Source organism: Corvus moneduloides, chromosome 1 (genome assembly GCF_009650955.1).
Source record: "Corvus moneduloides isolate bCorMon1 chromosome 1, bCorMon1.pri, whole genome shotgun sequence".
Lineage (NCBI taxonomy): Eukaryota > Metazoa > Chordata > Aves > Passeriformes > Corvidae > Corvus > Corvus moneduloides.
Window position 1 is genome coordinate 61,562,941 of NC_045476.1, and position 13,178 is coordinate 61,576,118.

Sequence of the window (13,178 nt, forward strand, 5' to 3'; positions counted from 1 at the left end):
GTGGACCTGTTAGAATGAGTCCAGAGGAGGCTATGAGGATGATCAGAGGCCTGGAGCTGTCTCCTATGGAGACAGAGAGAGCTGGGGGTGCTCACCCTGGAGGAGAGAAGGCTCCAAGTACACCCTATTGTAGCCTTTCAGTAGCTAACAGGGTCTTAAAAGAAAGACAGGGACAAACTTTTTTACCAGGGTCTGTAGTCACAGAAAAAGATCAATGGTTTTAAACTGAAAGAAGGTAGATTTTGATTGTATATTAGGAATAATTTTTTACTGTGAAGGAAATGAAACCCTGGAACATGTTGCCCAGAAATTTTGGACGCCCCATCCCCCAAAGTGCTCAAGACCAGGCTGGATGGGGCCCTGAGGAACTTGGTCTAGTGGAAGGCCCCTTCCCATGGCACAGGGGGTTTGGACTAGATGGTATTTAAAAGTTGCTTCCAGCCCAATCTGCTCTATGATAATTTGATGGGTCCTGAGACCCTGACATAATCCTTACGTGAGCAATCATTGTTTTGTAACAGTGAGATTATTTCAAGAGTGTATCCTTTGAATAGTGATAGAAGGCAATGAACTCATTTTCCAGAGTCACAGTGTGACCCACTCTCTGTACTGCATTATGGCTGAAGTAAAAGTGTAATTGCATGTGTTGCTTCTTTCACTGCAAAGCACAGAAGTCGATTTTCTTTTAATTTCAATTCCACAAAAGCTTAAATTGATCTATATAGGGGCAGATGTGCTGTTGTTACTCACCATCTCCTCCATCTCTAAACTCCCTTCCTTTAACCACTCTTTGTGTCACCGGAGCCTGTGGTGGAGAGGCATAAAACCTTGTCCCTCAGTCACTATTTCTGCATAAAACAGAATGATTTTGCCAAATTCAGAAAAATACAACAAGGTACAGAGGGTCCTGTAGATGCCGAGCTCCAGAATTGCTCAGTGTGCAACTCTTCACATAATCCTGTTAACATTTTGGGCTAAAATACTTCATAGAAGATATAAAACTAAGTTTTTTGAAACTAATTACACAATCCAGTTTGTGTAAGTACTCCAAACTTTGTTGGCCAACAAATCCCCTGAAATACCTTTCTAGTCTCTTCCTGAAATTTTCTTTGCTTTTATTTGCAACCTCATAAAACCCCTTGTCCAATAGCCAAGAGGGGCATTAGCAATGGCTTCCTAAGGACTGCAGAAGTAGGGGTTTTTTTGGCTACTGGGGTTTTTTTGGCCAATACCTAGCAGGCATCACCCCCGATTTACAGTCATTAGAGGATGCAGAAGTACTACACCCACCCATACGTACATGTGATACAAATGGGATTTGTCCCTCTGCTCAGCCAGATACCTCAGCACTCCCTTCCTAAGTTATGCTCTGGCAGGTGGAAGGAATCCAACTCCTTTGAGGCTTTACTATCTTTTATTCCATAAAATGTTCAGCCTTTCTGAAAATATTCTGGATAATTTGGCTCGCATATTTTTAAAGTCCTAGATAAATAACTCTTATTCAAAGAATATTTCTTGGCTTTTTTTGGCTCTTTCAAAGAATGCTTGCCTCTGTCATATCACCCAGTCTAAGATCCACCATCTTCAATTTTCTCTCTGGTGTATATGATCACATCGGCTGCTCAGATGTGTGATGTGGGGGCTTTCAAAACTTTGTGATTACCTTAAAAATAGATACAGACAAGTTTGTAGCTACTTTCTTCCTATTTTTGTCCAGTTTACTGCAAAGGATTTGGTTAAAGGGAAACCTAAGGTAAAATGACCCCTTTGGGTTGACTGGTTTTAAATGGAAAAATTAAGTATCAAGCATCGCAGCTCCCATGTAATCCAAATGAATCAATAAAGTAGAATTATTTGGTCATTTGCTCTGTGTAATTCTGAAATTGCCTGTTTGCCAGGGCTGATAGTTTCAGTTTGTTAACAGCACACACTTGAGATGCAGTTCACAATCTCCACCAGGCAATCTAATGGAAACTGTGATCTCTTACAATAACAACTGAGTAGTCATCACACAACCTAACATTTGGGTCTCCAAGACTCCCAAAAGGAATGAGATAAGCAGCAAGTGTCCTAGATACCTGCAATTTTAAAAGTCACGATGTTTTTATGTGCCTGACACCAGAAACTGAGAATTTGGAATTTTTATTTCTCAGGGGATTCCCATATGAAAAGGAAGGTTAGACAAAACATGGAGGTACTGTGCGAAGGTAAGCCATAAGGAGTACAGGAGTAGGACATAATAGATACATCTTCTGCCTTGCCTCATCTTCTTGGACACTTGACTAGAGGCTGTTAGGAGACCCATCCCTGCCTGGGACTGATGGTCACCAGTTTTCTGGCATATGAGAAATAACTGAGCAGAGCTCACCATTTCTACTGGAAATGCCAGAAGGTCCTGGTGCCACTTAAACCATCTCAAGACTATTGCTGGCTAATGGCTGGAGAATGTGCTGGGGAAATAGGAGGGAGTGGCTCTACTGTCATCTCAGGTGTGGGGATTAAACTCATGACATTTCCTCTGCCTGATGGGGCTGTAACTACAGTGCTGGTCAGCACAAGACCTGGGATTGTAGAAGTGTGATGTACAGCTCATTCCTGGCCCAAAGCAGTAGTTTAAATTAGGAAACCAGGGGTAAAATGTCCCACTGGGAGTGAGGAGATAATTTTAATACTTTCCTCAAAACTATCTGTATTTTTGGCTACACAAACAGACCTGCAACCTCCTCCCTGGACCCAAACACCTAAAACACTCAGCAGCAGGATCTGCTGGCTTTCCTGTGCCTTGCTCAGATGTGTCTGCCTGGTGTTTCCCAGCCTAGTGTTAATGCAGGAAGAGCAGGTTGTTGCCTTCTGTGCTGAGTGGCAAGGTACTCCCCGGGAGGGTCTGAAGGCCTTACCTAAGTTAGAAAACACAGAGACCTTAGAGTTTGAGGTGTGTACCCATCTAGTCACCCAAGAAAGCTGCACGGGGGGGAAAGGAAGCTCTCTAAGGAACTTGCAGCCTAATAGGGAGGTTGCAAGTGAAGTTTCAAAGTTTCTGACTATAATAAACACACTGAGAAAGAGATTTTTGCATCACATCTCTGTACTTAGCCACAATTCCTCAAAATCTTATTTTGAAAACCATTTTTAAAATAATTTCCTCAACCAACGGTGTGTCGGCAATATTGTGACACATGGCATTGCAGATTTATCAGAGCAGAATAATTAAAGAAGGTTTTCCAGTTTTCTTTCTTCTTTTCTTCCTTTCTTCCTTTCTTCCTTTCTTCCTTTCTTCCTTTCTTCCTTTCTTCCTTTCTTCCTTCCTTTCTTCCTTTCTTTTTCTTCAGAACTTGGCAGAGAATTGTTGTTCTACTGCCCTTTTAAATCTTCCATCTTACACCCTTCTTTCTGACTAAATTTGACTTCCCTTGTTGGCCTTGTGCAAATGGCTGTGCATGGAGGATTTTCCCACCTTCTGGATAATGCAGTGGTAACTGTTCATCTGTTCATCACAGCCTTGTTCATCACAGTACTACACCTGTAGACATCTGGACAGAGATAAAAGAGATGTCATTACTGAGTAGGATGCTGTGTTCATCCTCAGATAAGTTTCACGACTAACCCCACAGTGTCAGTGGTATTAGTATTATAGCTAAAGCAGGATTAAACACATAATGAGGTACGTAAATTCTACATTTGCAAAGAAAGAAAGAACAACACTAAATAACAGGGATGTTGTATGTAACTATTATAAGCAACAGGGGCTGAGGAATTAATACAATCATGAAAAACTACTGGGCTTTAGCAATCTACTTATGATTAATGCCTAAATACTGGTATTCTAAAATTGAAATGCATGAAGCATGTTATACCAACTTAATATCGAGTAAGGACATCATTGAACTTATGGAAAAAGGCTAAATACTATAGGAACAGGAACCAGCATAGCACCTAAAAAATTTTGGGAACTTCAACAAATGAAACAAATTTTTAGGTAATTCAAAACTGTATTAAATTGCCATAATAATCATTCTTATATAAGCTCTGGTGATCCCAAGAACTATAAGCACATTTTCTATAATTCCTGTTGTTTATTGTAATAAGCATCATCTCAAGAAAACCTCATGCATACCTTAAAATCTCTGCAATACCTATTCTTAAAACAGCATGAAACATTGTTGTTTCTCCATCTGTAATGGTAAAAAAAATAAATTAAAAACCCTATTTAAATCTATTTTAAAACTGTGTAGCTGAAAACTAATTTCCTGACCTCTTCATAGTGTGGCCCTATAGTGTGGCTGTGGAGTTAGCACAAGTCGGGTGGTACTGAGCAGCCAGAAGAAGGCATGGAGAACAGCCTCCTGTGGGCACTGCTGTGGAAGCCCATGTGTGGTTGAGTCATGGTGTGAGTATGCACCAGGGAGCAGACTCTTTTCTGGTTCCACCCTCTGTTCCTGATAGCACAGCTCCAGTGCTCTGGGCTGTCCAGCTTTCCTTCAGCTGCAAGCACACTGACCCTGGGCTGTAGTGTCTGTGTAAAAAAGCGATTGTTCCAGCACAAAATACCCAAAACAGCAGGCACTTGAACATACTGCTTTGCACATCCCAGCTTGCCTGGCATGTCACACCTGAACCTGGATCACTGGAGATGGGAGCAGAGCCACGGAGGTGTTGGTTTGTTCCTCTGTCTGGAGGCTGACAGGGTCCATCTCCTGGGGTTCCCCCTGTGTGAATCTTTCTGCCTCACTGTTGTTTGTGCCCTCCTCACTGACCAACACTTTGTATTTGCATGTACCTTTTAATGTCAATGAGATCATCATCCTTGATCCAGTACTGATGCCAGCCTAAGTGTGCTGTAACATTATGGGCAAGTCTTGTGGTTAAAGTAAAAAAAACCTCTTCTTAGTCAGGGGCTTCACAGTTTGATTGTTAAAATATTGTAGTTCAACAATTCTTGACATTTTTGCCACTGGAAAAGGCTTCTCTGAAAGAGAAAGACAAAAAAGGTGCTGGATTCTATCCGGCATGTCAGCTGTTCCTGTGGTTACAGCTGGCTAAAAGAAAAATGACTAGAAATAAATAGACTAGCTAAGATTCAGCATGGGAAGTAGTTCTTACTCATTTACTCGTATGTAGTATCATATGGTGCAGTCAATTTAGTTCACACAGGCGAAAATAATGTGTTAAATATTTTACAGATGGCTTTTTTTTAATTAACAGAGACAAGCTCAAGAAACATTTTAAATATCTCTTTCAGTACATAGTAACAAATGTTCACAAAATCTCATGAGTATTAGATTTACCTGCATCTATAGCTGTAACCTAACGTGGTGCTGCAGGCACTCTAGGCACAAAGTGCAGGAAAAGCAGACATAAAGCAGGTAAATTCAGCTGATATTGATTTTGCTTATGCTTTCTAGGTCACAATATTTTGTTAATCTCTGTGCCATTTGTAGAAACTGTTGTGTACTTTAAAGCTGTTGACAGTTTGTAAGGCAAAGTGCTCCATTTGCCTACTTGATGCTAAATCCAGATGCAGCAGAAGTGAGGAGGCTTACAGGAATGGAGGCACCCACCAGACTGGCTTTACACCATGCTGTAGAACACCTTGCAGTGCAGTGCGTAACTGGATGAACACCGTGTTGTGCTTGTACGTCTGCTTACTGTACAGCTGTCCAAGAGCCACTGTTTATATGCTCTTCCTTAGTCTTTATTGTCAGTTTGAACTAATACAGACTGCAGGGAAGAGCCTGGAAAACATGCAGAAAACAAAATTCTGGGCGTTTTTCTCTGATCTAGCTATCCATTTATTGCTCCAATTGTGTTGTCTACCACTCATAATCTAATGTAAGTTTGTGGCTCACAGTGTAATTACGTATTATTTCTGTATCATATGCATGTTGCATTACCGCTGTCACAGCAGAATGGTTCTGGCAAGATTCAGACAATTATAAGACTACTTCTTAGTAGAGTCAAATCCTCTGAACCCCCTTTGCAATCACTTCATGTTTTGTGTAATCTCAGTGACACAATTGCAACGATCCCACTGGATCATATGTGTAACATTGAAGTGCAAGTGCCACACCTTTATTGCATTTTGACATTATATATTTCTGCTTTAGATGAGGACTGTACTTCATTTCCCCTCTGAAAATGGGTGACCTTCCAGACCATTTAAAGACGAGAAAAGCTGTTACAGTGTTGTTGCTGAGACAAATGTTACACAAGTGATTGTGTTGTTCGCTACATGTCAACTAGACTAAGTGCTCAAGTTCCTGTGCTTTATCCCATTCAATTTATGGGTTTCAAATGTGTAGGGTGCTCAAAGGATTGTTTGCCCAGGTAGAAAACACCTAACTTCTAGTTTTTAAGCTGTCTGAAAAATGGAGGTGTGTGAGTGCTCACTGTGTTACTGCAACTGAGCCACATGTTGCTCAGCACATATACCACAAGTGGTCTGTGACACATCAGAAGGCACAGCGTGTTTTGACAAAAGCTGCATTTCTCACTTTAATGCAGAATTTACATTTTAATAAAACTTAAAGTGATGTGTTAATGCAAAGAGCTTTGCGTGCTTGAACTCCCACAACTGTTTTGTGCCCCTGGATATTTTTCCCAGATAGGACAGATGAGCGTTGATGTAAAACACTCTGAGGAAAAAAACAGGAAACCAAAAAGTTGTTGATCCAGTTCCTTTCAAACCTGTGGAGTCGTGTCCATGCTCTGCCTCTCCAGTACTTGTGCTGAAGCAGTCTTGCTCGATGGCCTGAGGCTTACACTGCTGTGTGTCTATCCACAGCCCAGCCACCCAGCTGCATTATGGAGAGTGTAATCCCACGATGTTGTTCCCAGTTTCTCTTTTCCTGCCACACATGCTTGTTCACCTAGCTAGAGATTACTCAAACTCTGGCTTTCTCTAGCCCCATAAATATGAGTTTTGAGCTGCTATTACACTTGTCTGCAAACTGGATCTTTCTGGGTTTTGTAGGTCAGGTTTAAAATATCTGGATTATTCATAGGTCTGCAGCTCTGCATTAGGTTAGAAGCAGGTGAAAAAGGACAACAAAGGTAGCCTCAGCTGGCAAAGACCCAGGACTTAACCCAGATCTGCTGCTGGTGACACAGTGACATGGAGCTGTACCCCACGTCATTCAATCATCTGTGAACCAGAGATTCACAAAGGACACTAAATTTAAAGCATACCAACCTCCAGTTAAATCAACCTTGAGCACGTGTAAGGCTGGGGGTGCTCAAATAACCATGCACACAGAGTCCACTCTAAGTCTAAAAAGATGCTCATACACAAAGACAAGGAATTTATCATGACAGATAAAGTCCAATACTGCTTTTGTTTTTGTTGTTTAATTCCCAGAAGGGTCATCTACAACGTGTCTCTCCAGGAAGACTCCACAATGAAAAAAACAACTCAGAGTTGCTTCTTACTCATCATCCTTCTAACTGTAAGTACAAGAAAACTGAACTGCTCATGACACCTGCCTTATTTAAACTTGTGACTATGTTAAGAAAAACGAGTACCAAGTGATACTTGTTATACTGCACAGGTGAAGAAAAGAGTTTCCTTAGTAATAAATTTCAAAAGGAGATTAATAAAATTACCTAATAAATGTTTGAACTTGAAAGTGTTATTTCTTGGTGAGACAGAACTGCAAGTCTGAAGAAGTTTATGCATCCATCTTTTCGTTTCTGTGTTTTACAGGCTACAACATATCAGTGACATGGGAATATGTGTGGTTGAAAACTGCCCTTAATGTTGTTCTGTGAGACAAACTGACTTAAGTAGTGATTGATTTTCACTGTTTATAGTTGATCTGCTATTAGGAAAGCAACCGAAATAAAAAATAGTCGTATAAAGTCCATTTATTTAGTTCAAACGCTGTTTTCAACTGTTTCATATCAAAATTACATTTATTTTAATGTATGCAACATGGCTGAGTAATTGTGGTTCTAAATACGCAGTAAATTCATTTCTGCCTGGCTAAATACCTCTCACATAAATTGAACCCTTTTGCTGATGTCTACTTGCAAAACCTCAAATTATTAGTGATTATCATAAAATCATAGACATTACAAGTAGTCAGAATTGAGAATACTGCCCAAAACCTCAGTTACAGAATGATCAACATATGTCTGAATATTGCTATCGGGAACAAGCACCTGGACTATGCTGGTGTGGTATGAGTAACTTGCATGATGGCTGCCAACTTATTCCCCATCTAACTCTATCTCTGTGTTCCTGAAGAAAGCTTTCTTCTTCTTGTGTTTTGTTGGTTAGGTCCTCCTGCCCCTCTGCTTCTCATCTTCTCTTTTAATATCTGGACATGAAATATCTCTGTGCATCTCCTCATGAACTCCCATGTTGTAGCAAATACATTGGCGACCATAAGCGACTGCTCTCCCTGGTTTACTCATTGGGTTGTGTGTCTCCTCTCAGCCTAGCATAATTTGTCCATAGTGCTGTTTGCCACTTAAATTTATAGACATAAAAAGATGGAAAGGAAAGTAGAGAATAGTAAGAGAATGATGGATAGAAGGAGGTGAAAACAATTAAATGAGATCATGGAGAACCCAGGAGAACAGCAAAGAGCACATTACTTCAGAAAAATATTGAATTATTTCCACGATTCCACGATCCACGATTAGGATCCTCCATCAAAGAAGAGCTGAAGAGCAGGAGAAAGAATTGAAGAGAGTTAATACATTTCTGCTAACTTGGTCCCAAAAGAATTTTTCCAGAATTAGAATTGAGGAATCATCTCCGTGCTCGAGAGAAGTGTTCTACCCTGAGGTATATTGGAGTATTCTGGCATTTGTGATTATTTGTGGTGGCTGTTCTACCTATCCTGCAAGGGTGCGTGTGACAATGCACTGGCTATGAAATCACCCATGGTCAGAGATGTCTGTAACAAAGAGGCTGAGACAGACCAGCTTCCTTCTGGTTTGAATCCCATCTGATCTGCATAGCTTGATAGGGGTCTTGACAAAGAACAGCAATTCTTCTTATGAAAAGCCAATGCCAAATGAAGAAACAGATCCAGCTTATTTTGCTCCCAGTCAAGTGACAGGACTGTAAATATTCTGATAACTAAAATTGTCAACAGCACTTCTGAACACTTGAGGTGCTTTGACCTACAGCATGGGTTTGTAGGTCAACCTTGAAGGACTGATCCTTGCCCTGTTGTCCCGAGATCTTTTAAATCTCTCACCCATGAGAGCATGTGTGCAATGTTAGTTCTGTGCTCATCCCTGCAGTACTCCAGGGCGAGGATTTCTTTAAAAAACTCTTCAGTGAGATCTGGATCTGCATTCTTCTGTGCTCATCCCTGCAGTACTCCAGGGCGAGGATTTCTTTAAAAAACTCTTCAGTGAGATCTGGATCTGCATTCATTTCAAATATCTTTGCACCAAAGGGCACTTCAGCTTCTGACTTCAATGGATAATTTAAGCACAAATTTCCTTACATTTTCACTCTTCCACTCTCTATGTGCCTTCTTTCCCTACTGCAGTGGGCATACTGTTCTCTACTTTGACATCTCTTAGATTAATTTACCTTTCAGTAGGGAAGAAGCCACAGTCACAGAACTAAACCACAAACAAGCTTTGTTTCCTTCACGAAATTTATCCAGAGTACTGTTGTTAGATCAAATATGAAAAATATTTTGTCTCAGCCATTTTTCCAAAAATTTCCCTATCTGTAGATGGTAGAAACTATTCATTTTTTGCATTTTATTTATGATTTGTAATGAGTAAAGAGTGCTCTTCTTTCAAAAAGACTGTTCCCACTCTGTTGGTTCTTCAAATCACTCCTTTGTTCCAAGAACTGTGAGACATCAGCCACTGTCTGAGGCTGAGGAAAATACAGTAATTAAAGTGATTTGTGACACAGGCATGAGTGATCTCCCATTCCTCTCCTCTACCCACCCCACAAGGCATCCTCTAGATCTCCATTCTTTGATGACTTTGATGGTTTTCTGTCATACTCTCATTTGTGACCTGCACTCTCAGTTGGTTACTGCAAGCTGCTGCAAAGCAGCACAACTTTTTGTGGTCCTTGTTTTCTCCTTTGGGCTCCAGGCTCTCTGTTTGTGCCATTTGTCCCACTGAAGATGCTGGTGGTTCCCCTGTGGTGGTCCCCCTACTGAGCTGGGGAGACTTTTACCTGAAATCTCATCTCTTAGGGTAGCTGTGAGCCCCTAACACAATCTCAGTGTAGCCCTCTATGCAATGTTGGTGCTTTGCAGAAGACTTCCTCAGATTCATCTCGTATCTCTCCTTCAATGTCTTGTCACAGGCCCTGCTTACTTGGTGTGCACAGACATTCCCTCTCCACCACCTCTTTTAGACTTGACACCAAGGGGGTTTGGTACCTTCTGATAGAAACCATCTGCTTTATGTGTGTAATTTTTTGCATAGAATAAATAGCACTTCCATGTACAGATCCATAATAACTCGTCTTTGCCAAACAAAACCTGAAGTGTCAGTTGTTCCAAAACTTAATTTAGAAATAAAAGCAACTCCTTATTTTCTTCCTCTTGGATGGATTCCCTTGATTTTGGATGCACAAGAATGCATCACCAGATAGCCCTCTACAGTACAAAGGGAATTTCATTAGAAAATATAACTGTTCATTATGTCTTAGTTCACTTTATACCTGATGCTCTCTAGTTTTTGGCAATTATTGAGAGCCACAGAATCTGGCTGAGGTTTGTTTCCTCAGGTACGTGAGCCCCTGTATGCTGAAGAAATTAGTTCCTCTCCTTAGTGCACATTTCTCTTCACAAGAAGGATGAAGCATCAGCACAATGTGCCCAGCAGCATCAAACTGCTGAGAATGAGGAATAAGAAAAAGGTTTGGGTCTCTTTCCTGTGTGACCAGTCAATTTTTCAGGACACTGAGAGAAGAGATACGTATTGTCTGCTTTATTTTGTCAAGTAAGAAATGTGCCTGGAAAGTAACAAATGGCCCTGGAAATGAGGATTGAAGAAGCAGTTTTTCCCATATGCTCCAATTTTGTGTCCTGAGCCAACCACAACGTGCATAGTAAGGACTAAATAAGTGCTGCAGCTGAAAGCCATACTATTTTCAATTAGGCCCACTAGATCAATGCTGAATTTTAGAATAAATTTATTTTGAGCAAAAAACCAATTGCGCGTGTTCACTAAGTCCAAATCCGTCAAATTGTTACCAAGCCTCTGTCATAAAGCTATGCAGAGTCTGGTACTTCTTTCCAACTCCTGAAAGACTCGTGAATAATTCCTGCTCACAAAGCATCGAAAATTAATTATATGGAAACCTAAATGTAATTTTTGGTAACTGCACAAACTGGTGTATTTTGGAATACAGCTGTGGTACAGTTGGTTCAAGCCTCCAGAACCCATTAGCAAAGCGCTTGCCACTGCGATGGGGCAGCTGCCCATGGCACCCCTGTTTGAGCCTCACAGCTGGGGGGCAATGTGCACTGGTGGGGTGGTGTGGCCACCAACTCCTGGGCTCCTGCTGGGCTCCTGCTCCTGCCCAGCTCAGTGGCTCTCACTGTGAATCTCTGAAACACATACCTGTGCAGGTGTTGTGAGAACAAGCCTTTTCCTGCTTAGACAGCATCTCTTCCAGCATCTGGTCCAGAGAAGACCTCCCATGGCAGAAGAGCTGCTGAAGACCTGTCACAGACTCCTTTGTCTTGCTTCTTCTGAGCCTTCTTGCTGTCTGGCACCTCAGGGAGCCCAGGATCCTCCCTAGCCTTGGATGGTGAGATCCCCCAGGGTCTCATCACCTGAGACCATGTCTTTGGAAGCTGTTGTTCTGCATGCACATTTCCCTGTGTAACTATCTATGGGTTGCTTCACACTGTAAATACATGTACTCACAATTGCTGAAGCTGTTCTCAAGCAAGGGAAGCTCTGGAAAGCAAACTGCTGATATTTTAAGAACTAGTGTGAGAATTTGAGACTCAAGAAGCTCATGGTTTCCCAAGAAATAGGAATGCTGTATTCTGTTCTATTCACCCAGTTTCAGGGATGATCAGGATATTTTGACTACATCTCTGCTTTTTCTAAAAAACAAGGCTGTTGCTACACAGCTGATTGCAGTAAAGAGGCCTCTCACAAGATGATAATCAGGGCTGAAAAGAAATACCCATGAAGTATTCTGGATTAGCCCACACTTTTCACCAGGGTAACATGCAAGTAAAGCTTCTTCATGTAAGCAAATCTTGTAGGAATGGAAAAGGACTGTAAGATTTGTGACCTGCTTTTCATTACAACAAATTTGTCTTCATCTACTGTACCTGACAATCTCATGCTTGTTTAAATGGCTGCCAAAATCTGCATGGAAGTCATATGGGATCTCACTGAGATAATTACCATCCTGCTCCAACAGCAATAGAATATGGGACAATTCTAACATTTAGTGATTAAGTAAAACATGTCATGTTGTAGTATTTCCCCAAAGAAATTGCCTGCTGCCTGCTAGCACACTTGTGATGGATACAAATGATTATGTTTACTGAATACCATATGCTAATGACCTTCCTAAGGTATCACAGTTGTTTTCTTATCTGTTCCAACACTAGCAGTTGTGAAAAGTAGTTCAAACATAATCAAAGTATGAGAGGGGCTCTGCAACTCATCTAAATTATGCTGAGCTCTTTCTCTAAAATGGGACGTCCTGAAGAACAGGAGTTTAGTGATCCACAAAGTGATGACTGCACACAACAGTTTTAAAAGTATTATACCAAGTGAATGTTTGAGCTGTTGAAATCAATAAAAAAAAGTTAGAGCATGCAGAATTTCTACTAGTCTGAGCTCACCAATAAGTGTTGCTAAATTACTATATTTAGCGGAAGGAGGGAAAAAGAAAATGACAGCTATAATCAAAGACTGCTACAAATGCCTTCTTTTCCCAAATGTCATGTATAGGTACTGTTAGTGTTCTGCAAGCTCCTTGATGGCAGAAGAAAAATATTTAGGGATGCTTGTTCATCATGTCCAATATTTTGTGGGAAAAAAGTGAAATAATTTTATGCTTACTTTATCTGGATTCTCTCTTGCAGAAATGGGCGCAGTCTTTCACAGGTTAACAGCGGTTTCTCTTACAGAAACCAGGGCACTGTTTATTCATTCCTGTATAGTTTAATAATAAAGCCAAATTGCTTTTCTCAGAATCCTTTATTCATTCTAGG

General features: G+C 40.9%; 1 protein-coding gene across 1 annotated transcript in view; it reads left to right on the plus strand.

Moving 5' to 3' along the window:
* Positions 1-13,178, plus strand: part of CALCR (calcitonin receptor) — a 160,719-nt gene that overhangs the window by 80,527 nt on the left and 67,014 nt on the right. The window contains exon 2 of the mRNA XM_032112051.1: positions 7,355-7,442. Within this exon, the coding sequence (XP_031967942.1) occupies positions 7,395-7,442 (48 nt within the window). The 5' untranslated portion in view covers positions 7,355-7,394. The remainder of the gene's footprint in view (positions 1-7,354; positions 7,443-13,178) is intronic.